Below are 25,873 nucleotides of genomic sequence, written 5' to 3'. Positions count from 1 at the left end.
CAAATGGATAAGGGAAAATCATTTTTTGCGCTTACTTGAATTTTATCTTGAATTCCAGTACTATCCATTCTGCTGGCTACGTTGACGGCGTTACCCCAAATATCGTATTGCGGTTTACGAGCTCCAATCACTCCGGCAACTACCGGTCCGACGTTGATGCCGATTCTAATCCTGAAGTGATTGAAAGAATGCTCATTGACCTCTTCAAGTAATTCCTTTAATCGAAGAGCATAATCGGCCATTGCCGTTACGTGTTTAAATTCCAACATATCGCACGTATTTTGAGTTAAACCTAAAAGGAGAAAAATTTTACGGAATCGATCATTGGAATCAATTTTTGTTTACCTGAGGCTGCCATATATGTGGCTCCAGTCGATTTGATTTTTTCGATGTATTTAAACGATTCTTCTGATAATAATTCATCAAAGTCCGCTATTATTTCATTGAGTAATCGTAGACATTCGACTCCTTCGTTGTTACCTTCTAATTCTACGTAGAATTCGGAAAAATTCGGTATCGAAGCAAACATAATGCAAACAAAATCGCATTGTTCGTGGTAGAGTTCCTATTATTATTAAATACAACAATTTCGATAAATTTTTAACAAACAATATTTGGATTTATCTTATACTCACGTCGTTATTTTTGTCGCTGTTCAAAAAATGTTCGGCCACGTGTACGGGTAAAATATTGGCCAAAAGCTTTCTGTTGTATGCTTCCAAGTGTTCCATGTCTTCCTTTTCCTCTGAAATAAATCGTTTCGAAATATTTATACATTTCAATTAGGTATTATTATCTATCCACCGAGTTCTACTAATTTAAATAGTGAATACAATTTACTGAAACGTCTCTGAAGAAGATAATATCGTTATCGAAACTTTAGATAGAGAAAAAAATGTGCAGTCAAAATGGTACATTTTGTAAATATTGATGATAAAATTATGGTAATTACCTGTAGCTTGCAATTTCCATACAAAATCTAATCTGTATGTAGCTTCGGTTTGTTGCCCATGTATAATTAGAGCTAGAACAAACCCTCCCAAAACTATAACGTTCATATAATGATGAGTAAATGTATTCTCGCTGAAATAATAATCAAGTACATAGTTTAGATATTATAATATGAAAAAGAAGAAAAAAATTAATTTGAAAAATATTCTGTATTTCTTAATTTTATAAAAGATACTTGTTGGCAAACCCTGTACCACATGTTAATTTTCAAGATCTTTTATTTTATTGCTTTTTTTTAATAAAAAAGCGTTTCAAGTATATGGTACAATAAAAGTATATCTAGCACAAGTAACTACGTAGTATTTCTTAGTAAACTCTCAATTCATTAGACGTCCTGTATATTTTTTGAGGTTGGAAATAATTCAATTACTTGCTAAATCAATTACATATAATTCGAATGCGTAATTACAAAATAATTTACTTACTTGTTTTTGTAGATGCACATAATTGATTCCAAAGATTTATTGTAGAGTATATAGGCGACAAGAAATCCAGCCATTCCCCCCAACAAAACGATTGTCTTTAATAATGAAATTAAAATTTGGTAGACGGCACAAGCAATCATCGACACCATTACGAGTAGCAATAAATACTAAGAAATTAAAAAAAAAAATGAAAATCAACTTTTGTTCTGCATACTCTATATTATACCGTTCATACTCACATCTATTAAATAATATTGTTTGCAGCCTTTGTTCTCATTAGAATAATTGAGCGAATAATTGGTACAGTTTGATCCACCAAAGGTAGAATTCAGACATTGTATTTCAAACGATAATGAAAACTGGAAATAGATAATGAAATAACTAATATCGATAAATGAAAGACGATTACATACCATTTGAAATAAAACTAAACCGTATATACAAACAGCCATTACGAAACAGAAAACTTGAGCGACATTCCTGTTTTTGTGTATAGTTTTCGAAATAAGAAATAACGTTGAAAATCTTTTCTAAAAAATAAATATATAAAAATAATTATGAATATAATAAAAACATTATAAAAAAAATAACGACTTACCCGTTGTTTTATGTTATCTATGTATACCAACAGGGGTATGCACACTAAGAAAAATAATACTGGAATTGAACACAGCAATGCGGTATCATTTCTGAAAATATATACACTAAGGCATCAGATATTTAATGTAAAAAATAACTCACCTTTGAAATACTACTAACTGAACTATTAAAATAGTTATAAAACAAAATGTCGAACAAAAAAAATACATAGTAAGCATTCGATCCTTTTCAAGTACATACTGAAATAAAAATTAGAATATAAAAATTGAATATCGTAAAATAAAATATACATAAATACCTTAGATTCTTTTATCGGATCTCTAAAGTTGAGTAGTAAAGTACGACAATGTTCAGTTCTCAACCTATCGATACTTCTTGCATCGATGGCTTTCATTAAATACTCATTTACTTCATCTTCGGGATTTTTCTCCCTTTCCACTGATTCACCAAAACCAAGTCTATAAAAATTATCACTTACACACTTTCTATCTAAACTAACAATATAACTCACTTTGAAGGGTGACCATGTTGAGAACCGTGTCCCATAATTCTCATTTCTTTAGCAATATTTCCGTTCATCGGATGATTTTGATAAGGAACGGAAGAATCCTGGAACGAAAAAATAAATATATTTCATTAAAAAAACTTACACATTCATCCAGTATATATATATATATATATATATATATATATATATATATATATATATATATATATATAATATAAATAAACTTACACCTCTGTATGGTGGTGCTACTATGAGATACGTATCAATATTGTGATCTTTTAAATACGAATTTCGATCACCTCCATGTCCTGCTTCAACTATATAATCGTTACCGAGGCATTTTAACGTTTCTTTAGTGATGTGAACTCTCCTAAAAAACATACAAGCACAAATTTCATCAATAAACTATATTTATATGTATTTACCCAGGAATTCCTCCGCTTTCCATGTAATTAGCTAAAGTAACATCATTCGACCAAACATCGAATTGCCATTTTCGCAAACCAAGAACTCCACAATGAACCCGACCAGTATGAATACCCACTCTCATGTTCACGTTAACATTCATAACACCCCTTACTAATCTGTAATAAATAAATCGAAATGGTCAAAGTTTATAATAATTATAATTCCCTTATATGAAATAAATAAAAAGTAAATTAATTTTGTAGTCAAATTGATAATAAGTACCTTTTAGTTTATAAATAACGATAACTATTAAATAATTTCAATGGGACACGCTGTATAGTAAATATTTAAAAGTAGTTGAAAAAAAATTTATTATTAATATCATGATACACATTTTACTTAATGATTAATACTTGAAACAATTCATAAAAATGAAGTTGATAAATATATACATTTGATATAAAATAAATTTTTAATTATTTGAAATTGGTAAAAAAAACAAATAAATATTCATAAATAATTCAATCTTCATATTTATAAGATGTTTTAGTAGGCAACTTAATTTACATTAACTTTAGAAGGTAGGCAACTTAATATACATTAACTTTAGAAAGTAGGCAACTTAATATACATTAACTTTAGAAGGTGGGCAACTTAATATACATTAACTTTAGAAAGTAGGCAACTCAATATACATTAACTTTTGTTTACATGTATCGATTTATAGATTTATATGTATTTTTATATTCAAAGTTAAAAATATTTGATAATAATAGCAATGTAAATAAAACATAATCATATTGTAGGACTTCTGAATAAAGGGATAAATTGAACACTCGCTTCCTGTACTTAATTGGTGAACTTTTTTATAAACTACTTACGCTATAGCATCTATCATATCCAATCCCATTTCTACTGTACAGTGAGCGTGATCGGGTCGAGCTTCCGGAAGGCCGGAAACACAATAATAACAATCTCCCAGAAGTTTAATTCTTAAACAATGATGTTCTGCCGCCAAACGATCAAATCTAAATCATTAATTTGGTTAAGATTAAAATTATTATATCAAAATTATTTTTGAAGAAAAGAAACATGTTTCTGGACTCGTGGTAATTTCTACGTTTGGCAACACCGGAAGTAAATATTTTTTTATACAGTCAGTCCCTGTTTGATTGTATCTTTTTTTTTTAAATCCCTCGAATCGAACGCTAAATTTTTATAAAAAAAATAATAATCGTCATTTGGGTCATGAAATTGTATAAAAAGGGATTTATGAATTATATTACAAAACAACCGTCGCCTCATCACTCTCAGATTCGACAAGAACTACAACATGATACACTTAATCTCCTTTTTCGTGAAAATTTGTAAGAGTTCTTTTGAACGATAGGATTATTGACGATTACAGTAGCTTCGACCTCTTCCACATCCGGAATATCCTTCCGCCGGATATCCTCTTTATTTGATATGTCATTTAGGGGAAGATGAGGCGAAAAGTTCCGTTTAATTTTCTCCAAACGTAATTTGTGCTCAATCTATCTCACATTTAAGCCGATATATATAGTAAAAAAAAGTGATTTAATCAAAATTTTGTATTATTTTATCGCAAAGACATTTGAGGGTTGTTTATACACATGCATCGTGTATTAAGACGGGCGCGCGCACCATTTATTAAAATTTTCCGCTTCCGCGGCGCCTTCGCCATTTATTCAACCTGTGCCGCCATCAATTTGATTTTTTTCACGATACGGATGTTAATTTTTATAAATCGAAAGTTTTTTTGTCTATTTTTATTCTTAATTAAAGTTGAAAGTTGAAACTTACCGTGCGAATAATTCGTTTAAAATTCGAACCAGCTCCTCTGCAGTACATTGATCAGAAAGAGTTGTAAACCCGCATATGTCTGCGAATAAAATGCTGCAACGGACGAAATATAAAAAGAAAAGAGTGAAAAAAACCTCTTTGTTATATAATTAGATTCAGTGAAAGAATATGGTGTTTGATGGAGATACGAAGATCTCGGAAATCATTTTATTGTTCAAAAACATTGAGACAAGAATTTTAATAATACAAGTAAGACGAGAGAAACTTCAATTTCACGATAAAGAGAAAAAAAAAGTGTCAAGTTGAAATATTCTGAGTATATAATAACAGGTAGGAGCGAGTGGGACAAATACTTTGTATTCAATAACGGATAGGTGCGAGCGGGACAAATACTGAGTATATAATGACAGGTAGGATCGAGTGGGGAAAATATACGAAAAAGTAAAATTCAATGCCGATTGAAATAAAGTACCCACCTTACATTTTCGTGTTTTTGTATATAAATTTTATGAAATTGCTCCTGTTTGGGTTGCCCTGCAATATCGGCTTTCATTTCCATAGCCACGTGACGAGGTAATACTGATAATAACAATCTCTCCTTAAAAAAAAAGAGTTTTTAAAATAGTTTTTGCTGCAGTTAATTATAAGAAATGGTATCTCACTTGTTGTTGATTTTCCCTTTGGATTTTAAGTCTCGCTTCGATACACTGTCTCGTTTCTAAAAATGCTTTTCTCTGGGCTACTTCCCTGGGATAATGAGTACAAATACCGGCGACGTTGGCGCATAAAAATATTATCAAACAGCTGATAATCTACATACAAAAATATATAAATGTTTGGAAATAGTTTTAATTGTAATGAAAAGAATAGAACACCCACAGTTTCTTTACCGAATAAACATTAAAAACATTCACCAACCCTTGAAAACAGACCCTATTATTGTCTATCTAGAGAAATTAAATCATGAAATTGTTAATTGTATTAGAGCGCTTACTTCTGTTGGACCGATCACCTTCCCTACATATATCAATAAAATAATTTCGGTGATCGCTAAAATTACTCCGGACAAAAGGGCGTCTTTGAGTCTGTTTGGCATCAAAGCGTACGTTAAATACGTACATGAAAGCGCGAAAGAAGATCCCAAAAGTGGTCGTTTATCGTCAAAGTAAAAAGATATCAATATCTGAAATAAAATAAAAAATAATACAAATCGATATATTACGAAACGTTGATAATTATAAACTTACCTCTAACGTGAGAAAAGTAACGAGTATAAAATAAGAAATTATTATCAAGTAGACTTCGTTCATCGCCGGTCTTGATACTACGTTAAGCAAAACTGAAATTATAAATGTATTGACAAAAAAAATTGAAATGAAGAATCGATTTTAAAATCGAGTATAATTATAATTATCGTCATTTTTGGATATTACATACCCCCGTAAATAGCTACACAGCACGCCGAAGTGCACATAAGCACAAGTAGTTTATCGTAAGGTACTAAATCCGGTCCTGTCGTATGCGTATCTAATTGACGGGGCATCGCGAAGTCCGTTAGAGAGATCATGAAGAGTAAAACGCATAAAGTTAAAAGAAGAGTTATCAAATTAGTCATATTGCTCTGGTTCATCTTTAAAAAATATCTTTGGTAGAGCATTTCAACCTGCAAGTGCAATAAATAACGTTGAACATTTATTCAACAATTACATATGAAAATGATAAATTCCACTGCATTTTTAATATATAGCAACTCTCATTTACAATCTTATTAATCACGAGAATATAACAAATAAAAAACAAAAGCAGTTTTCTTTTTTGGTTGAACCTGTATTACATAAAACTACCCCGTGACGAAAAATAAAAAGAAACGCGTCCCTAAATTGGGGTCGTTGCTGGTAACTTAACGAGTATTAAGTACGCCAATTAAATATAGTCTAAGAAAAAAAATTCAACCCTTAAATTTAAATAAAAAAACCATTCTTTGTTGGTAATAATGCATTATCTAACCGATGACTGACAATTTATTCGGTAGATGCGTACCCATCTGGAAAACCCATTAAAAACGCCCAAAAGCCCTTACTGCCACTCTCAGATCTTAGAAAATAAAAAGCAACAAACAATTTTATCATTCACGAGACACGATCTTTTAAATTGAGTTTGCAGAAACACTACACGGACTTTTCACTTCAATCGAAAAACCTTTTCGAGTATACCGTGGAAAATGGGAAAAGAAAAATTGCATCCGTACCTGTTCATTTTTGAATTGATGAGTACTACACACTTTTTTAATAAGTCTTCGTAATTTGGAAAAAACGTCATTCGATTGTCGCGTTTGATTGTGTGTCACCAAAAGTTCCGCTTCAACTTCTTGGCCATCTAAATCGGGGCTAGAATTCGGTACGGAATCATTTTCTTTATTAAGAGGTGATCTTGGTACCGTTCCAACCTGGAAATTTGATTTGTTTTTAAAAACGGCATATTTTAAAAACAAATCCAATCAAAAGAACGAGACTGCCTGAACAATTTTTGAATATTATAGTTAATAAAATATGAATCAACATTCAATTCTCATATTAGCTTTGGTGATATGAAACAAAACATTTCCAACTTGTTTTATTGGAACGAAATAAATTTATTATGAATTTTTGTATTTGCATTTCGATTTCAAGTGAAAAAAACTTTTTTAATTCGTATTTTGTTTATTACAGCTTTCATTCGTCTTGCTACTCGATATTCTCTGGTAAGACGTGGACTTCTAGTTGACACTCTGTTTGTAAGCTTATTCGGATATTACGAGCAGCCTAAAATACCAGTGATGCGATAATTTTTGTGGGGTTTATATTTTCCAGGCGCACAATTCATTTGATTTATGACGTGTCAAAAAAAGTTTCGAAACATTTTTTTATCTTTTATTATATTCTGAACAGATATATTTTTTTTGCTTATACAATTCAACACAAAATGAAGCAGATAAAATGATGGAAAGGATCCGAAATGTCTAATTCGAGATAATAATTCGGGAAAGGTTCAAGCGGTTATATTCAATTTATTAAGGTTGAGCTGATCCGGCCGCAATCGACTCTTAGGGTGAATACTGTTTCCGAAACAGATGAATACGTTCATTTAATATGAAAATCCACACCCCTTTGAATCCGTCTAGGTTGCCGCTACGAAATTCTCGGGCGCGGTTTCACGCCGATCGGAAAACGGTATGGATCAAACTTTTTCTTATTCTATATAATATAGCAAATGAGGGGTTAATTTAGAATTTCAGCGCAACATTTACGACTAAACTGAACACACTTTTAATAAAGTATTTGTTTCATATAAATAATGCGTTTTGAGACTTACGGCAATCAGACTAGACGACATACTGCCCTTATCTTTCGATCCGAAATGTTCGATAACTTGCCAATTACTTTTCCTTGTTGATTCTGTACAGGAAGATGGTAATAGGGGACTTGTGTTTGCAGTCGATGATGGAGTTGAAACCGATCCACTCGTACCCCCGCCATCTCCAACGTCAACGTTCAATTTCGGATTACTTTTTAAACTCGTCCATTTTCTTGTACATCCTTTTCGATTCGACGCCGATTCCTGAGACAAAAAACAAATCAAATCTCAATGAAGAATAGCTCATATACCACCAAGGGGACGTCCTTACTTTTGAAGTGCTTCAACTTATATGTAACATATATCGATTGTCGTAAATACAATCACTTACATCTTTGTATACGATTTTGAAAATAAAAAAAAAATTAGACCTATATGACGGAACATACTTAAGAAACTTTGAATTGATTCGCAATAAAAAGTTTTAGTAAAATATTGTGCTCAGCTCAAATATTATTAATGGTTTGATTGACTTATTGATATTATTTTTTATATATCGTATCGAGCAGAAGAGTTAAATACATACCAGGTGTTGTTAATTAATGGCATTTACAACTAATTACGTACAAAACTATTTTTTTGTTGTTTATTTTCGAAAGTTTTCAACGATTCAAACCATTTATTGATGATAGAATTATTATTCCATTCAAGATTCATTTGTAATCTCATACTAACAAGTCATTAATAGATTAATAGACAGAATGAACTTTATTAAATAAAATTTGATATTAGAATCAGATTTGTTTTCGATATTTTTATTTATTTTCTATTTTTCTACTATTTATCTGTTAATTTAGCATTGACCTTAAAATCTCGTTCATATTTTCATTTCGACTAAACAAAATAACAAAAACAGATATTCATTACATGAATCCAATTAATTCTTAATCTAGTAATAGCCGTATACAATATACACATACTAAAAATAGTTTTCTCTCAACTAAATAAAACAAACAGATACTTGATCTCGTAAACCTAATTGGTTCGTAATTTATTTAGAAGAAAAAGGTAATATCCGTAGCAATTATTGTGATGTTTTTTTATTAGTAAATAGTAATTGATCCATGGAGTTACAAACAGGTCCTTAATACATTTATTTATTACAAAATACTGTCGGAATACGTATAAAATAGACCAAAAATTAAGAAATAATTAAAAGTCAAAAAAAAAAAAAAATTTATTGTGTGAAATTTTCGTTAGAAGAAAATACTATTCATCCATCAAATTTTTCATATCTGAAAGCTTCTTAATATCATTTGTTATCGTCTTATATTTCTTATATTTCATTAATTATATACTCTAAAGAAGTTTATTTGTGTTCCGTCGAGTTGAATTCATCGAGAGCCATTGAATCACATAATTATTTAGGAGTGGAAATAATAATCCTTTGCGAATATTTTTTGTCCTAAAGATCCTTCGATCTCGAAAAGATTTGATAATAAATAAATAATGCAATTCTTTCCTGTTTTTCTAATGTATAACGCTACAAACATTCCGCGTCCTGTAACAAGTTTATTAGATATTTTCCGTATTCGATTACCATTAAACTTGTACTCGATTGCATGTAAACATAATATTTGAGAATATTAATCAGGTGCCAGCCAGTCTTTTATATATCGACGACAACCTTATTGAAATTATTTCTAAAGGTTGCTTCAGTTCACTACCATTTTGCACAAATTGAACATCTTTTTTTTTATATTACCTTTGCAACGTTATATACAATTTTGAATTTGGGTTTCTTGAGATGCTACGCTTGCGTAGGTGTTTAAAGAGGTTTCGGTATTGATTAATACAGCATGCCATATATTTAAATTTGTCTATGCAAAAAGGTCCTTGACAATCGAAATGACGCAATTGTTATTTAATTATTTATCTTTATCGAATTTACCGCGAACTTCTTAATTTACAATTAAATATTGAACAAATTTGTTTAAAAACACGGGTTGGTCAAATATAAGTCTACTGATTATTCTAATCTTTTACTTTACTTAAAATGATTCAATTGTATAAATAATCCATCGAGAATAAATCGTAAGCGGGCTAAATAATTTAAAGTATTTATAGGAACGTGCCGACTTTTTTATAATTTCATAATTAGAATCGAATAAAACTTTGTAATATTGTAGAAACTTTTTGTTACACATCGCCATTTGATATAAAATTAATCGACTATTAATTACTTGTTTAGATTTTAATCTTCGCATATTTAGGACGGTAATTTCTAAAACAATGATAAATTACGAAAAGCTCGATATCTAAAATGAAAGAAATTTTCGGATATACTTTAATCAGCCTAACAATATGTTGTAAAATCATTCCAAACGTACTTTCTCGTCGAATTTATTTACGGAATCAAGTAAATTAATCTGCGATAACGTTGTTACGTGTTGTTTGGTCAGATATCGGATTAGCAAATATATCGATCTTTAATTTTTGATAAAATTAATTGATTCTCAATATCTATGACTCTCTGCAACAACATATCAGCATTTATTTGAAATTTCTATGAAAATATCGTTGGAGAATCTCTTACCCGAATAAATTAATCATTATCGACAATGAATTTATATTGATAGGTACCAGCACAACATTTTTTTTGTCCCATTTAAATATTTTAAAAATTTCTATTGTTTAGATACGTTCGTACATATTATATGAAACGAATTTCGTCACAGTTGAGTCAGTGTTCGATGTATATGTAAATTGCGAACATAAAACGTATATAAGGGCGGTGAACTGAAATAAGACTCAAAGTAAAGCTTTCCAAAAGGAAACTGAAGCCATGTAAAATATTAAAACCAACGTATTTGTGGAAATTTGCTTCTTTATCTCGCTATTTTTGTTTTTTTCCTTTGTTAACGAGTGACCTAATATTGTTATTTTACTTTGATATTTTGGTAAAAACTTGAAACAAAAAAAAGACATTTAGGTTTATTTAGTGACAGATAGATTTTTAAAGTAATAAGGTGAATGGGAAAAAATGGAGAAAAGAACACAGAAATCGCGAAAGTTGTAAAAAAAATAATTCAACAAAACAGACGTGCCAACTATGGTCAACTAAGTGTACTTTGGAGTAATGCAGTGGGTAGGCGGCTTCCAATATCCACATGTCACTTAGAGGCTCAAAAATTAGGATTTCGGACATACAAGGCGTTAGTTTAATGCATAAATTTCTAAATTTAAATTTTCTATACATAGGCCAAGGAAAAGCCATTATTGAGTCAAATCCAAAAGAAAAATAGACTTAAATGGGCCAAAGAGCATAAAAATTGGAATTTTGAACAGTGGAGCTTGTATACATTAGAGTGATGAGTCTCGTTTTGAAGTTTGCGTGGGTGACGATCGAAGTAGCTTTTCATCCAGATTGTTTGAAGCGGAAAGTAAAATTTCCGGCTTCTGTGATGGTGTGGGACTCGATATCTGCAAGAGGAGTAGTACTGAAAAGTATTTTACTCCCGAATACTGCCAGAATTTGATAAACACCATGCCTCAAAGAATTACGGCTGTTTAAGCTTTCCTGAGATTATATTTGGTTTTTGTTTTTGTTTTGGTTTGTAATTATAACATATGTTAAGACTTGCAACTCCTATAAAAGTATCTAAAATGTGTATAGAAAATATAAAGTGCTCGAAACGAAACAATTTGCCGATTTTTAATAGCTGAAAAAGCAATAATTTTTTTCAATCGGGCCAACTGAAATGGGACGGGGCTCGTATATATATATATATATAACTATTATCCAACCAGAATCGAAATTGCTATTTTATTGATATCATTTATGAATTGACGCGGCCATTATCGCGCGAAAACTTGTATGTTATCAATAGACAACAAAGGATTTCGCTTTCTCGATGTCATAGTTGCTGTCGCCCTTTAGCTTCGTTCGTTCCACCGTTTGAATCGCTTGTTAACAAAGATAAATCGATACATTAAATTTAATATACTCGTAGTCAATCAATAACTCATTTTCCCATTGGTTGACATTAAATTTTTAGTGTTTTATCTCTTAATTGTCAGTTTTGTAAAATAATTTATTTCAATATTTCCTAAAAGTAAAAAGGTTTTCGAACTGCAAGTAATACCTAAAACCAGGTACAATTTTAAATATAGAATACACCCTACATACCTAAAATATTAAGTTGATAAACATCATTAATAATCATCGTAACTGGATTTTTGTTTATGTATTGACAATTATTTGTAGCATTTACCTAATTATTGTTTAATTCATTATAAATAAACGTTCTTTCGTATATGTTATAGATTTTCAATTTTATAGAATGTTTTTGGTAAAAGACTACTTCTCGTGAAACAGTTGAAATTGTTAAATTGAATGAAAACTGAAAGGGATTTACTCTGAACCGACTTTGGGGCGTAACAGGATTTTCGTCGTGTAACTAAAGGTTAATTAGAAAATTTCCACATTGTTTCAAAATTTTTATAAAATGATGAATGATAATTTGAGGTAATTATCACTAGATACGTTTGAAATAACTCCAATTGTTTCATGGCAAACCAAAAGAATATTTTTGTATAAAATTCCATCAGGTAAATTTATTATTTAACGAGTAACTATCTATTTATAAGTACTACACATTTCAATTATCACTAAATATTATTATATTGATGGTTATTACGTAACAATAAATATAATTATATTTGTAGGAGCGAATTAAATCAATTTTACGTAGTTGTTATATATTATCTCGACGTCTTTATTAAAATTTTATCAATTATATTGTTTACTACCGTATAATAAATGAGTTGAGCTGAAGTTCATATTCAAAAGATTCTCACTTTAAAATTAATCAAACTTCACAGCCATTTGAGGTATTCATTTTTCAGTCATTCCAAAATTCAGCCATCACGAAAAATACTTTTGTGATAATACGAAGTTTTGTGATATTTCTAGCTTCGCAATGAAAAATAATCGGATCGTCAACGACGAGTTTATATGGTTTATTTAAATTTCGGCTTTTATATTTATTCAATCAACTTCGAATTAAGCCCGCAGATTCAATCGACATTTTAAAGTTAATTTACATAACAATTAGTCGATTGTGGATTTTTACTAAATACTGTTTAGCAGTAAATAAATAAGATTTAAAATAATTCCGTTGAATTTCTAGTAAACAATTTAATTATTACAACATAGATTATTCAAAATATCTATATTTTCATGTATTCTGTTCAATTTTTTGTTATGATTTCTACCCTTTATGCTGTGCTTTCTTTCTCTACTTTATTTTTTATAAAAATTCTCTTTCTTTGTTGCGTTTTTTCATTCTTTATTTCATCAATTCTCTGAATAATGATTATTGTTTTGTTTCACTATTTTCAAACGAAGAATCTCGAGTCTTAAACGTTGTTCTTAAAATTAGAAACGATGAAAATGTTACATAAAGTTTTATCACAATTTTGCACGATGTGTAAATTTCGGTTGTTGACTGTTGACTGTTTATGTCAATTACGTTCAAATTGAGCGAATTATCCATTAATTGGCAATGCACGGTAAATTCAATGCTCCTCAGAATAGCTTGTTGAGGTTTTGGACCACATCTAGATAGTGTGTATTAGATTTTATCGATTTATATATACGTATTCAAAGAAAATAACAGACGTTTCGCGATATTCGACGTAAACCTAATAGGATTAGAATGAAATATGTATTTCTAGTATCAATTGACCACAATATCATTCAAAATAATAAGCTAGTTAAATTAAATTAAGACCTATTTTCGATGGGACCAAAAACGACCTAATAACAGATATCCAAGATTTCACGACAAGTACATATTTACTTGAATAATTTTTATGAATTGAATGAGAAAATGATCGTGGATTCGATTCAGACTCGGAAATAAACGGATACGGAACATCTTGATTTGACCTAATAAAAATAACGCGATCTACGAAATCGTTGAACTGAGTAACAATCGGAGTCGTATTTAATATAAATTGAGCTGGAATAGGAAAATATTGGATAAATATACTCGATATTCCACAAAAGATTAACAATATCAAAAAATAAACAAATAAATTTTTAACGATTCTAGATGTATATAATCGCGGTTGGTTAATTTGAAAATAAAAGTTTGATCGATTGCAGATTAGGAGAAAACAACCAGACGAAACGATTATTTTCCACAATAAAAACAACGAGGTAGATACCTAAAAGATACTAGAGAATGAAGTTTATGTTTTACTATTTCAAAGTAAAATAAAAATACCATTTATAGGTACTCACAGTATCCTTTCTGCGATTATCCCTTAAACTTAACCGTTGTTTCCAATCCCTTTTGTGCGATGAATCTGAACTAAAGGACCTCAACATCGGCGTTGATTGCATGGTTCTGGAACAAACAATTTTATTGTTAAGATGAAATCGATAAAAGATAAAAACAAATTGATATACGTTAAGAATGAATGAAATAGAACAAAAAAATTCTATAACCTAACCAAAAGAATTTTCAATCGAAAAATTGATTTTGATTTCAAGATTTTGGAATTAATAAAAAAGACCGTTAATATAGTAAAATAAAAAATATGTGGAATGTTTTTTTTTTGTAATATTTAGTAATGCAGTTTAATTGTTCGAGTTTATTAGAAGACAGATCAAACCGATTTTTGTTAATTTGTTTAATCTATTTTCAGCATCTTCTGTTTAACTTAAAATACTATAAAACTGCCACTGTTGTTTTAGTCGAAGTCTTAACACTATAAATAAAATAAGTCTGATTCATAAATAAACACATTCTGTTAACGTATAACATTTGAAATTCTATTTCTTTCAACGAGGCTTTGTAATTTGAAAGTATTCAATTTAACTAGTTTTAACGTTTTCAATTGCTGAGATGGCTATTTACCAAACAAATGCAAAAGTCTGAACAATGTGAAATATTCGTTTTTAATGATTCAATAATAAAATGATTTACATGTGTTTCAAATTTTAAATATGTCTATTAAATTAAATTCAATTCGATAATTTATATTCCATTAATAAATTTGTGTAAGTGCTGCCGTTGGCTATTCTCATATTATTTCCATTTGACGATTATTTTTTCCCATTTTCTATTTTCAATATAACGTAAATTTAATGGAAATTGAATCGAAAATAAAAATGGAAATTCCATTTTCATTACTTTGTATTTCATAATACGGATAGTTAATATTGTATATTCCAACTGAATGGACTAAAAGCTAATAATCATATATTTTGAAATAGAATATTTCAACACAACAATAATATTTTCTAATTCACATATTCAAACAACTAAATGAAGTTGTTTCATTTCGAACAAAATCGTTTTTCTCAAATGAGTTAAAAATCGTATATACTTGGAGAATTGAAGAAGAAAATGATTATAAAATCGATAAAGAAACAAGAGAATAGTAACCATAAATTTTTAAAATAAAAAGACAAATATAGAGTTTTATGTACACAATTCCCTACTCAAGATGAATGGGACTGAAAAGCAAAGTTTTATAGGAGTTTTATGTTAGAAAAAGCTTACCTCGGAGATTATATAAAATAAATCTCGAGTTCTTTCATAATATAACCATTATTTTACCAAACCATCTGTCGTTTTACTATCAAACCATTTATATCGTTATATCTCAGTCACGAAATTATTATATCAAGTTTCTGTTCACCTCGTATTTGAATTATATCGAAAATTTCGAGAAATAATTATCGAAATACCATAATAATATTTAAACTATTTTTCCAATAATCGCAAATCCTGATTCGAAATTTTCTGAAGCGTTCACCAGACCAATTTTGACAAGGGCAATCCCGACCCTAAATCTATCCTTACTTGGATCTTTCCTTAATTGAAAAGGGATTGTATGAGAAGACAAACCGTCGCCATAAGGGACCTAGGTATAGCCTGAAGGGTTTTCTAAATGTAGATTCCTGAAAGTTTTTGACCGGGTAATTAAATCATGCGAAATGTTCGTACTACCCAAAGGCTACAGTCTTACAAAAATATCCGAATAATTCGTCGAGGTTTATTCTAGACTCCATTTGCTGCAATTTCATTACGAATATTGGATCTAACATGAATATTTTAGTAATAGAATTTCATATTTTTCGATATGAATTATATTTGTACAGGATAATTCGAAATGTTTTATATTAATTCTATTAAGAATTACCCATTTTCGTAATAATCATTTCAGTACAGGGCCGAATTAAGCTAGGGACTTGGCTATAGCTCCGGGCCCCAGGTCCGAGAGTGCCCCATCATTTGGAAATCACTCTCTGTATTTTTTGATGTGTCGATACCACAAATCTAACGTATTGATATTATTTTGTGAATTTTTCGGGGTTTCCGAGTTCCTTAATGGGGCCCCGTCATTATTTTAGCCCCGGGCATTATAAATCTTAATCCGGCCCCGTTACAATATTTTCTTCTTTACTTTTTACTAAAATATGCTCTTGTATACAATAGTATAGAATTTGTAAGTAACTTAAATGCAAGTTCTTAGCATTTAAAATATCTAATCTTATTTTATTGTTTATTTCGCGTGAATAACTTTAATAATTTAACCAAAGTGCTGGTAATTTTTGTTAATTCCATCTCGAATTTCCATTAATATTCATTAGTTATTCAATTCCTGAAATTATGATATTAATCCGTTTAAAAATTACCAACTTTACAATGATTCAAATGGAGAAAAGGAAAAATTTATTTTTCTTTGGCAATAATAAGTTAAACTATATTTTAATGCTTTTTAACGTATCCTAACATTTGCCCAATACAGGGTGATTTATAGAAAAAATTGTTTTTGAATAATGTTGAATTGACGGTGAAAAATAAAAACTAGTTTAGACAATATTCAGGATAACTTTTTTATTTTTTGTATATCAAACCCACATGCTATCGCTATTCACTCAGAACAAACACCCCTAAAAGCACCCTTATTTTTAACTGAATCACTTTTACTAAACTCTCGATATGTACAAATTACGAACGTGACATTACTCAATATTTTTTTCTAATAAAATTGTTTTTTTTTAATGATTTTTGTTAGGAAATTAAAAATGAGAAGTGGTTTTTAAGGTAGCATCAAAGTATACCGTTGGATACGTGTTTTATTGATAATAAAACTTTTTATACTCCATTTTTTTTAATCAATAATGGTGCGAAATGATTTTGAAAGAGCACTTTAGCGACTAGACGTCTCCTTCATTCTTTATTAAAGCCATTGAAAAAGATGATTGAAAAACGGTCTTTAAAAAGTGCAGTTAAAAAAATTTTCTTTATTCCCATAACATTCGATAATTACACATACAATTAAACACAATTAGATAAAATATGAAGAATTTTCTATTCTAATAAGTTTTTTTTGCTAGTAAAGCGAAGGTATTATACGTCTGTGTAATAAAATGATTAATTTGAGGTTAATAAAAAGTGGGTAATTTTTACCACCTTGTATATTCGTATAGAAACAACTTTAAATTTTCAATACATCCCGAGAAGGATGATAATCCGCCTTTAATAAATAATTACCTTGGAAAGGAATTGCTATAAAAGCCATTCTTGGAAAACAACCATTTATCATATTTAATTCATGCAGTAGAAGTTTCCATCGTCACAAAAAAATATTTGAGATTCTGTCGGAAAATGAAGTAGGTATTAATATACAAAGTTGATAATTTTCGAAGTTAAATTGATCACTATAAATTTGAAAAGCTATTACTAGTTCATTTATATCCTTTATAATTCTGAAACGCGCCCTGTCAATGAAATCGTCGTACTAAAATTCTAATTCTCAAACTTTAAAGAACTGATTTATAACAGAAAAGAAGCCGGCTTAACAATAAGAAAGAAAAATGTTAATTTGGTTTTTTGGAATATTGTTTGAATGTTTCGTATTTTGTAGGGGATTATCGAGTCAATTGCGTCGATTTCTTTAATTATACGGAAAATCCGTTTTCTTTTTGTCATCTTCATTATCAGTCACCGTCTTTCAAGTCACGAATGCATTGACTTCTTCACGGACAATTTTATTTCAGATCGCAATTTTATCGTAGACTCGGTAGTTAAACCGATGTTTAAAGATGCAGAAAAAAATCCATTTTTGTCAGAAAAGCGTTCATTTTGAATTTGATCGGTCAAAAATTGATTTAATCTTCAAATTGTGTGAAAACAAAAAGAAATCATCGATTGCACAAACAGTTCGTTAATTTTGGTAGTTATAAGTAGATTTCCGCCAATTATAATTGGTTTCATACATTTTCAGTAGATTTTGATAACATTAATCTCAAAACTTTCCGCATCAATAACACCTATGAGAATTGTTTGGCGTTTTCCGTGAAGCTCAGTCACAGATCAATGAATAGAAAATTGTATTCAAAATATGCGCGCTCTCTAAATTCCCGGATATTTCCCTTAAAATTTCGAAACGGAAGTTATTTATATACTTCGATTTATAGCGAATAACGAAGCTTATCAAAGTTTCGCAGAAGTTTTGTTATAAATACAATAAACGTTTATCTGGAAACGTCGGATATATCATCACTTTTCAAAGGGGCTACAAAGAAAAATTATTTATTTTGGGATTCTTATTAAACTAAATAGAATGTGAATATGTACAAAATTTTAAATATAATTCGAATCCAACTTAAATCCAATGATGATTCACCTAACCTAACCAAACTTTAATTTCAAAATAACCAAACAGTTTAATTGTTGCATAATTTAAGTATGTTAATCCGTTCAGAATTCTGATATTAATTTGCAACATAATCCAAACCAAAATTATATAAAGATCCCAGTTTTCACCTCAAATTAGAAGGTTAATTTAATAACTAGTTTACGACATCACAAAAACTTCTTGTTAATAATACGTAGTTAATTAAATCATTCTACGGAGTTTGTTATACCTATTACGTGCTGACAACGTTGAACGGTCGTTATTTAATAAATACTTTTTCATAATTAAATAAAATTCAAAAGTACATTTTTAATAAACGACTTGGTTGGGTAAATTAACTAACACTCTTGAAAATAAAAACGTATGTTAAATATTAGTTCGATTTTCAATCTTCCTAACTTTCGATCCTCAATCTTGGAAAAATATTTTTTTCTGTGTGTGACTTGAATCTGTTATTACGCTTTAGATAATAGCCTGCTATTTTCTCAATGGATTATTACTTTTAGCTCTTTGTTACTTTTCGTAGAAATGTGTCAGGAATTCGAGCAGTTAATTACTTATCATTTTTCTTGTTTCTTCGCAATATCTGTAATTTTCACCCACCTTTTTATGTATGTGGTGGTGTCTTACAGGGCTGTATCACAACCACAAAATGTATCATCATTCATTCTTATAATTTATAACGTTTTTCGGAATTTTTTTGCAATCTATAAGTTGAATTTGATACATTAATTCACGCCTTTTTCTGTACTTTTACGTTTTTCTTTATATTTATTACATTATTTAAAAGCTTCTCAATATTTATGAGGCAAACTGCAAGCTATAGTCGTATATATAACTTCAGAAAAGAACCGGGAGTGGTTCATAAAGGCGTAATAGGTAAATAAATATTAAATTACAATCGAGAAAGTAGAGAGAAAATCCCTTTTTGAAGAAAAGAAAAAAGTTTCAATCAAACACATTCGGTTTCTTTTTGTTTGAGATGAAATCTATCGTGCTTGAAAAATTACTTTGATGAAAATATATTTCTCCCGGGATCGACAATATTGTGGCCACTGTTGTAGAATAAATATCATTTTTCAAAGGCTCCCAAAGGCTTGTTTGATTATAACTAAAGAATCATTCAAAATAACCGGGATTGAAATGAATAAATGAGTCAAACTTGTTCAATCGTCAAATCGATTACGATAATTATCTTTTTTCATATTACTAATTAACTGGTAAATATTTTTTCATCCTTATATTAATCCGAGATCCATTTTATTACACTAACCTATATCCTTCTTTCTCTTTTTTGATAAGAAAAATAATGAAATAGACCAATCGTTATGTCGTAGAGACAAAAAATGTTTTTAAAAAACATCTTCCTCGATTTTTCTTTCATTTCATTAAATATGAATATATAATGTATATCCGTTGTTATAAGCTTCAATTTCCTAGTGAAATACCACCGACCAGGTGCTTGTATTTTCCCTCGTTTTCCTCGTCTAATAATTTTAAATAAGAAATTATACGGCATAGTGAACGTGTATAAATGCTTTCTAAATGGCGATAGTCAATATTCTCTTTTATTTATAAATATTTGAAGTGAAATGCGATTATCTGACGGACCCTCGTAAGATATACCAATTATTTATTCATACGACTTGACCACCCTTTAAACGGTAATGCGTTTTTTACAAAATAATGAGGGTCGTTAATCAGATTAAAACTTCATTAAAAAATAAAAAGATTCGCCATGTTTGGTGTTGGCGTCTCTTTACGAATTAAACCTTTCATAGTAGACAGTGCAGTCAAATTTAATCATTTTTTTTTTAATTTTGTTCTTATACCCGCATATAGAAGCTTTTATACACGAAATGTCAACGAGGTAGATAACTTGGATTTTTTATCATATATCTTCAAAGAAATAGTTTTCTAAAATTCCTTTTTCTTTTTCAAAAGTGGATTACGAAATACTAAAAATTATTTTCGAGTATTCTTAGAGAGAATAATTGATAGTAATATCTTTTGAAGTTTCTCTGGTCCACTTGAAATTGAAGACGCGTATTTAAAGCACGAAAGTTACATTTTGAAGTTGTAATTACTTTTTATTTTCCGTTATTTAACATCTTTTACATAATTCAATTATTTTTTTTTACTGATATACCTGATACATCTATAAGATTCATTTTTATACAACTAGAATCAATTCTAAATGTTTAAAACAGGATTTGGAATTCGAGATTTTGAAATAATGTAAATAATCGAAAAGTGTTGAATTTTTTAACACGCGTATTCGGAAAAACTTCAAAATAACAAGGGCTTTAGAACCAATCCTACAAACTGTAAATTAATTCATTATCAAATAAACAAATACTCACTTTCGAATGTGATCTTACGATCTGACTGTTAATTTTGATTAAAATTAATAATTTTACGACGTTAATATTCATTACTTCAACCTTAGGTGTTTGATAATGATGAAACGTATCAATTACTTAAAGTATCTTCACTTTCACTACCTTTTCCGAAATAAATTGAGGAGTAAAGCTGAAAACTCGCAGGATCACTTTAAAGTTCGGCAATTTCGTATATACATATATATTAAATTCTCTCCCAAATTTAAGTTCTAACTACAATATGATCTTATACAAGTAATTTCGCAAATGAAAATCTTTCTCGGTTATTAAGAGCCTCTGTTTGTTATAGAGATATCAGAATTTTGGAAATTAGACACTGAAATTGATGCGTTCGTTTCTATTCGTCAAACTTTTTTAATTGAAAATCACGCAAATCATATAAATCGGGTATTTTACGCAAAAAAGGACAAAGCTATAAAAAACGCATTCAGATTTTCTCTATTCAAATTATAACCAATAAGTTAATTAATAATTGATTTTTATAGATTTAGAGATAAGGAACACAAACATAAAACGATATTAAAAAGATGTATTGGATATAAAAAACATATAACCGGGATGAAGCTCCTTGTTGTACAATGATACTAGTTTACCATTTAGCACAATACTGTTAATGTACTAAATCAATAGTAAGTGATATTTATGTTGAATCGATACTACGAAATTTAAGGTGAATTCCACTCATTTAAACTAATTGGAAATTCGTTAAGCATACGAGTAACACCACAAGTCATATTGTAATTTTTTTTTTTCGTTAATAATATGTACAAAATTTATTTTGTTCTGGTTCCGTGATCTACTTAGTTACCATTTGTTACCCGTATTGGGACATTATTTAAATATTCAACATATCTATAGTCGTAATACAAATGGAAATACTTTATGTGTATAGAGAGGAAATAAGTAAATTATCTAATTGTTTATTATTAGCAAACCTTGGTTATTTATATAACTCATTAGTTCTAATTCAAAGTCTAATGATATACAAAGTCACATTCCGAAAATTGTGTATCTAGATAACATTTTTAACATTCGTTATAATACAATATATACTTTTTTTTATTATTAAAATGAGATATTGTCAAGATAATCTGGATTATCGAGAAACCAAGACATACATTCAATGAATCATTCAAATTTCCAAAAATTGCGAGTTTAATTAGAAACAGACAAGGGTTTAGAGTAATAAAGTAATAAAACTATAAAATACAGATATTCTTAATGTAAAATATTTCCGAAAAGGGATTATATACAAGATACGAAAAAATTCGTACCCGGTTGCTATTGAAGTTATACAATAACATCAAACGGGAAAAACCAAATTGAAATACCCCAATAAAACTTTACCGATAGGTTCAGGCGGATTAAAAATATATATATATATATATATATATATATATATATATATATATATATATATATATATATATATTCTTAGAAATATACTTTTTACCTAAGTAACCCGAAAATATTTTTTCAAACAATATCCCTTACTTGTTATTTTGCAAAATTGAAGTAATAAAACGATAAAATCCACATGTTTTAAACGTAAGATGTTTCCCAACGAACCATCGAAATAATAAACAAAAGTAAAAGATACGAAAACCCAAATTGTACGAGTCCAATAAAACTTTAACGATGGTCTAAAAATTTGGGTAGAAATAACAATGTAAGTACCCCGAAACTATTTTTCCAAACAACATCCCTTACTTGTTATTTAGCAAAATTGAAGTAATAAAACGATAAAATCCAGATGTTTTCGAACGAGGAACATATAATAAGGGTATGAGCAAATTAAGTCATAAATACACTAAAGAAATGTCTTATTATTTACATAAGTACCTCGAAACTATTTTTTCAAACCCCCTTTTCAACCCAAGGCGGATGAATATAATATAACAACCTACAATAAAAATAACATGTGGTGGGTCAGGGATACAAAAATAGTTTAAAATAACCATGTTTTATCTAAACACCACCGATTTCTTTTGATCTATAACTTATATTGTTGAAACACTTTTTACATACAGATATTACCGTAGATTTTTGAAAATAATTTCGCACTCATCCTTCTCGTATTGCAATCATCAAATGCAAATCATTTGTGCTACAAATCCGGCAATTTGCTTCAACTTTGTCAGACAATTCCCTAATGGGAATAACAGCTTGGTACGTTTGTCGATTCAACAATCTATTTCGCGTGCTTCCCTATTCCTATACAGTAACAGAAAGTAATTAACGGGGGAGCAAAGTACAGCGGCCATTAATTTGAAACTCGATTCGAAAGTCTAAACGATTATGTAGTTGGAGAAACAAGAATCCCGTCACCTTTAACATAGCACATACATTTATTTTTAGAATCTAATAAATAAATAAAAGTAAAGCGATTTCGAACAAATCTCCGCAAAAAATCTGATATCCGGGAAAAGTAATAAAGCAAACAAACACCTACACTTTCTAGAATACTACAGAAAATTGCTGAAATTCTTTCTCATGACTTTTTATTACACAAAAAAAGTTTTTCGTTGAAATATTTTCATGTTAATTTGTTGATCATAGAGGTAAATATTATCGTCAAATTAAAAGAAATGATTGGGGGTGGATTCAAGTTTTATTAGTCCAAGGAAAATTCGTTATTTTCGGAGCCCTGTATACGAATTTTATCGTTAAATGAAAATATTTTACGTATCATATCTTGTAATTTAGTAAATTCAACAAACTCTGAATGTTACAGAACAAATTTCACATTGAAATATTCCCTAATTGCTGTAATTATTTGGTAATTTTTACTCGCGAGAAATAAAAATCAATATTTTCAATATCTAACATATTTTATTACTATTATTTTTAATTGTCGATGTTATATATTTTTGAAATCTATTTGTAGATGTTTTAGTCAAATTGGCAGTTAATATAACTTGAAACTTAATCAAAGTTATATTTGTTTTCCGCCCTGATTATCATCTGCCGTTAATTGGTTTGCCTTTCATTATTATTTGGTGGACTGTATTAAATAGCACACTGTTCAAAATGGATTCCTTTGTCTCGATCCTCAATTAACAAGCCGATCTATTGTTGATTTTACTTTTCCAAAATATTCCCCGTTCGGTATTCGATGTGATCATTAATTTTGACTTTGTTCGAAATACAAAGTAATTGACATTTAACTAATATTGTAATACATACTAAAATAATTTTTGGTAATAACTATTTCTTTAAGCAAATAAAAATTAATTAAGAAAATTCCGTTTGATAGATAAATGAGTTTGGAGAAATCTGTGCTAATCTATATATATAAAAAAAATCTTGATAGTATAATCTGTAGTTATTTTATAGTTAAACTCTATAAAAATAGGATAAAATAAAAACATTGTTAATAAAAATCGTTTTATTGAAATAAGAATGTTTTGCGTAACTACGCGGATTTAGTAGTCTAAAAATAGAAACCTTTTATGCTTAAAAAACTGTTTAAAGCAACAATATACATGTATAAAACAGCTAATTGTGTGAAAACCATTAAAAAAACATAATCATTAAAATAAACGTTATTATACATAATATTTTACCGAATATTTGTTTATAGAGAAATGTGTTTTATAGATTATTTCACTTTTGTATCATGGCAAAAATTTTGAACCTTATAGTCTTAACAAAATAATTATACAGCAACCCAATAAGAGTTTCTTTTCTAAAAAAAATCGATATATTTCGTTAAACAAATATCCAGTATTTGGTAAGAAAAACCTTTTGAAAATTGACCTTGATAAAAAAAGAAAAATGTATCTAATTAGAATAAGTAAAATTTACTCGAAATCGTTGAAGTCAGCATATTATATAGTGTGGTCCATTAAACATATATATATAACCGAAATAGTATTTTGAATATTTTAGATCAACAGGGTATTTCTAAGAACCCCATAATCCAAATTTGTACTGAATAAAATTAAGTTTCTATAAGTATTTATGTTAATGCACCTAAATGTTTTTGTTTTTAGGTCTCTTCCGTTTCAAAATTATTTTTTTTTTCGATAATTTTTTATAAGAAAGATAAAAATTGACGTTTCGACTTTTCTTTAAGTCTTTATCAAAATATCGAAAGGTCTAGATTCCCCCGGAAAAATTTCAATATTTACGAAATACATGAGTGAATATTTTCGAATAAATAACATTAAGAATAATAAAATATCATTAAACAGATAAAAAAATTCAAACAATCAATAAATGATTAGCTTTTAGGCCTTAGAGTATTGAGATTTAATCTAAATCGCTTGGTAGAATGAGCTTCATAATAAGATACAGGGTGTTTTATAATAAGTATTTGACTTATCCTTGACATAGATGGACAATACTTCGTATCAAATAATATCGAATACCCGGTTAAGACGATTTTCAAATTTACAAAACAAACATAGTAACTGATTCAGGTTTAAATCTTAATATATTTTAAACTGAAGATCTAACAGTTATGAAACACACCGTATATTGAACAAAATCATTTTTTACCTTCGAATTTATTCTGGGTATTAGTTTATTATCTGATAACGTTCCAAAACAAATTAGTTGATGCAATAAAGATTCTTAGTGTTACGTAAGTGTGAATGATGAATTTGTTTATAAAGTACAGGGCCGGCCAGTAA

At 29.0% G+C, this 25,873-nt stretch overlaps 1 protein-coding gene across 3 annotated transcripts in view; it reads right to left on the bottom strand.

The window, feature by feature from the left end:
* The window catches only part of LOC130449878 (adenylate cyclase type 6), a 70,971-nt gene that overhangs the window by 2,158 nt on the left and 42,940 nt on the right, over window positions 1–25,873 (bottom strand). For 2 of the 3 annotated variants that reach the window (XM_056787926.1, XM_056787925.1), the window contains exons 2-24: window positions 14,420–14,525; window positions 8,128–8,373; window positions 7,025–7,222; window positions 6,214–6,439; window positions 6,024–6,115; window positions 5,771–5,959; window positions 5,439–5,588; window positions 5,253–5,374; window positions 4,777–4,869; window positions 3,834–3,980; window positions 2,970–3,128; window positions 2,773–2,914; window positions 2,548–2,645; window positions 2,335–2,494; window positions 2,178–2,275; window positions 2,035–2,125; window positions 1,850–1,966; window positions 1,676–1,795; window positions 1,437–1,603; window positions 953–1,083; window positions 636–745; window positions 346–565; window positions 36–292 (exon numbers count right to left, since the gene is read on the bottom strand). In XM_056787926.1, coding sequence (XP_056643904.1) covers window positions 36–292; window positions 346–565; window positions 636–745; window positions 953–1,083; window positions 1,437–1,603; window positions 1,676–1,795; window positions 1,850–1,966; window positions 2,035–2,125; window positions 2,178–2,275; window positions 2,335–2,494; window positions 2,548–2,645; window positions 2,773–2,914; window positions 2,970–3,128; window positions 3,834–3,980; window positions 4,777–4,869; window positions 5,253–5,374; window positions 5,439–5,588; window positions 5,771–5,959; window positions 6,024–6,115; window positions 6,214–6,439; window positions 7,025–7,222; window positions 8,128–8,373; window positions 14,420–14,521 — 3,435 coding nt within the window. In that variant the 5' untranslated portion in view covers window positions 14,522–14,525. Of the gene's footprint in view, window positions 1–35; window positions 293–345; window positions 566–635; window positions 746–952; window positions 1,084–1,436; window positions 1,604–1,675; window positions 1,796–1,849; window positions 1,967–2,034; window positions 2,126–2,177; window positions 2,276–2,334; window positions 2,495–2,547; window positions 2,646–2,772; window positions 2,915–2,969; window positions 3,129–3,833; window positions 3,981–4,776; window positions 4,870–5,252; window positions 5,375–5,438; window positions 5,589–5,770; window positions 5,960–6,023; window positions 6,116–6,213; window positions 6,440–7,024; window positions 7,223–8,127; window positions 8,374–14,419; window positions 14,526–14,793; window positions 14,864–25,873 lie in introns of those variants that run through there. The other variant, XM_056787927.1, reaches the window with a different exon arrangement.

The sequence above is a fragment of the Diorhabda sublineata genome, chromosome 10 (assembly GCF_026230105.1).
Source record: "Diorhabda sublineata isolate icDioSubl1.1 chromosome 10, icDioSubl1.1, whole genome shotgun sequence".
Classification (NCBI taxonomy): domain Eukaryota; kingdom Metazoa; phylum Arthropoda; class Insecta; order Coleoptera; family Chrysomelidae; genus Diorhabda; species Diorhabda sublineata.
The sequence above is the reverse complement of the archived record's forward strand: the minus strand, read 5'-3'. Positions and strand labels throughout refer to the sequence as shown.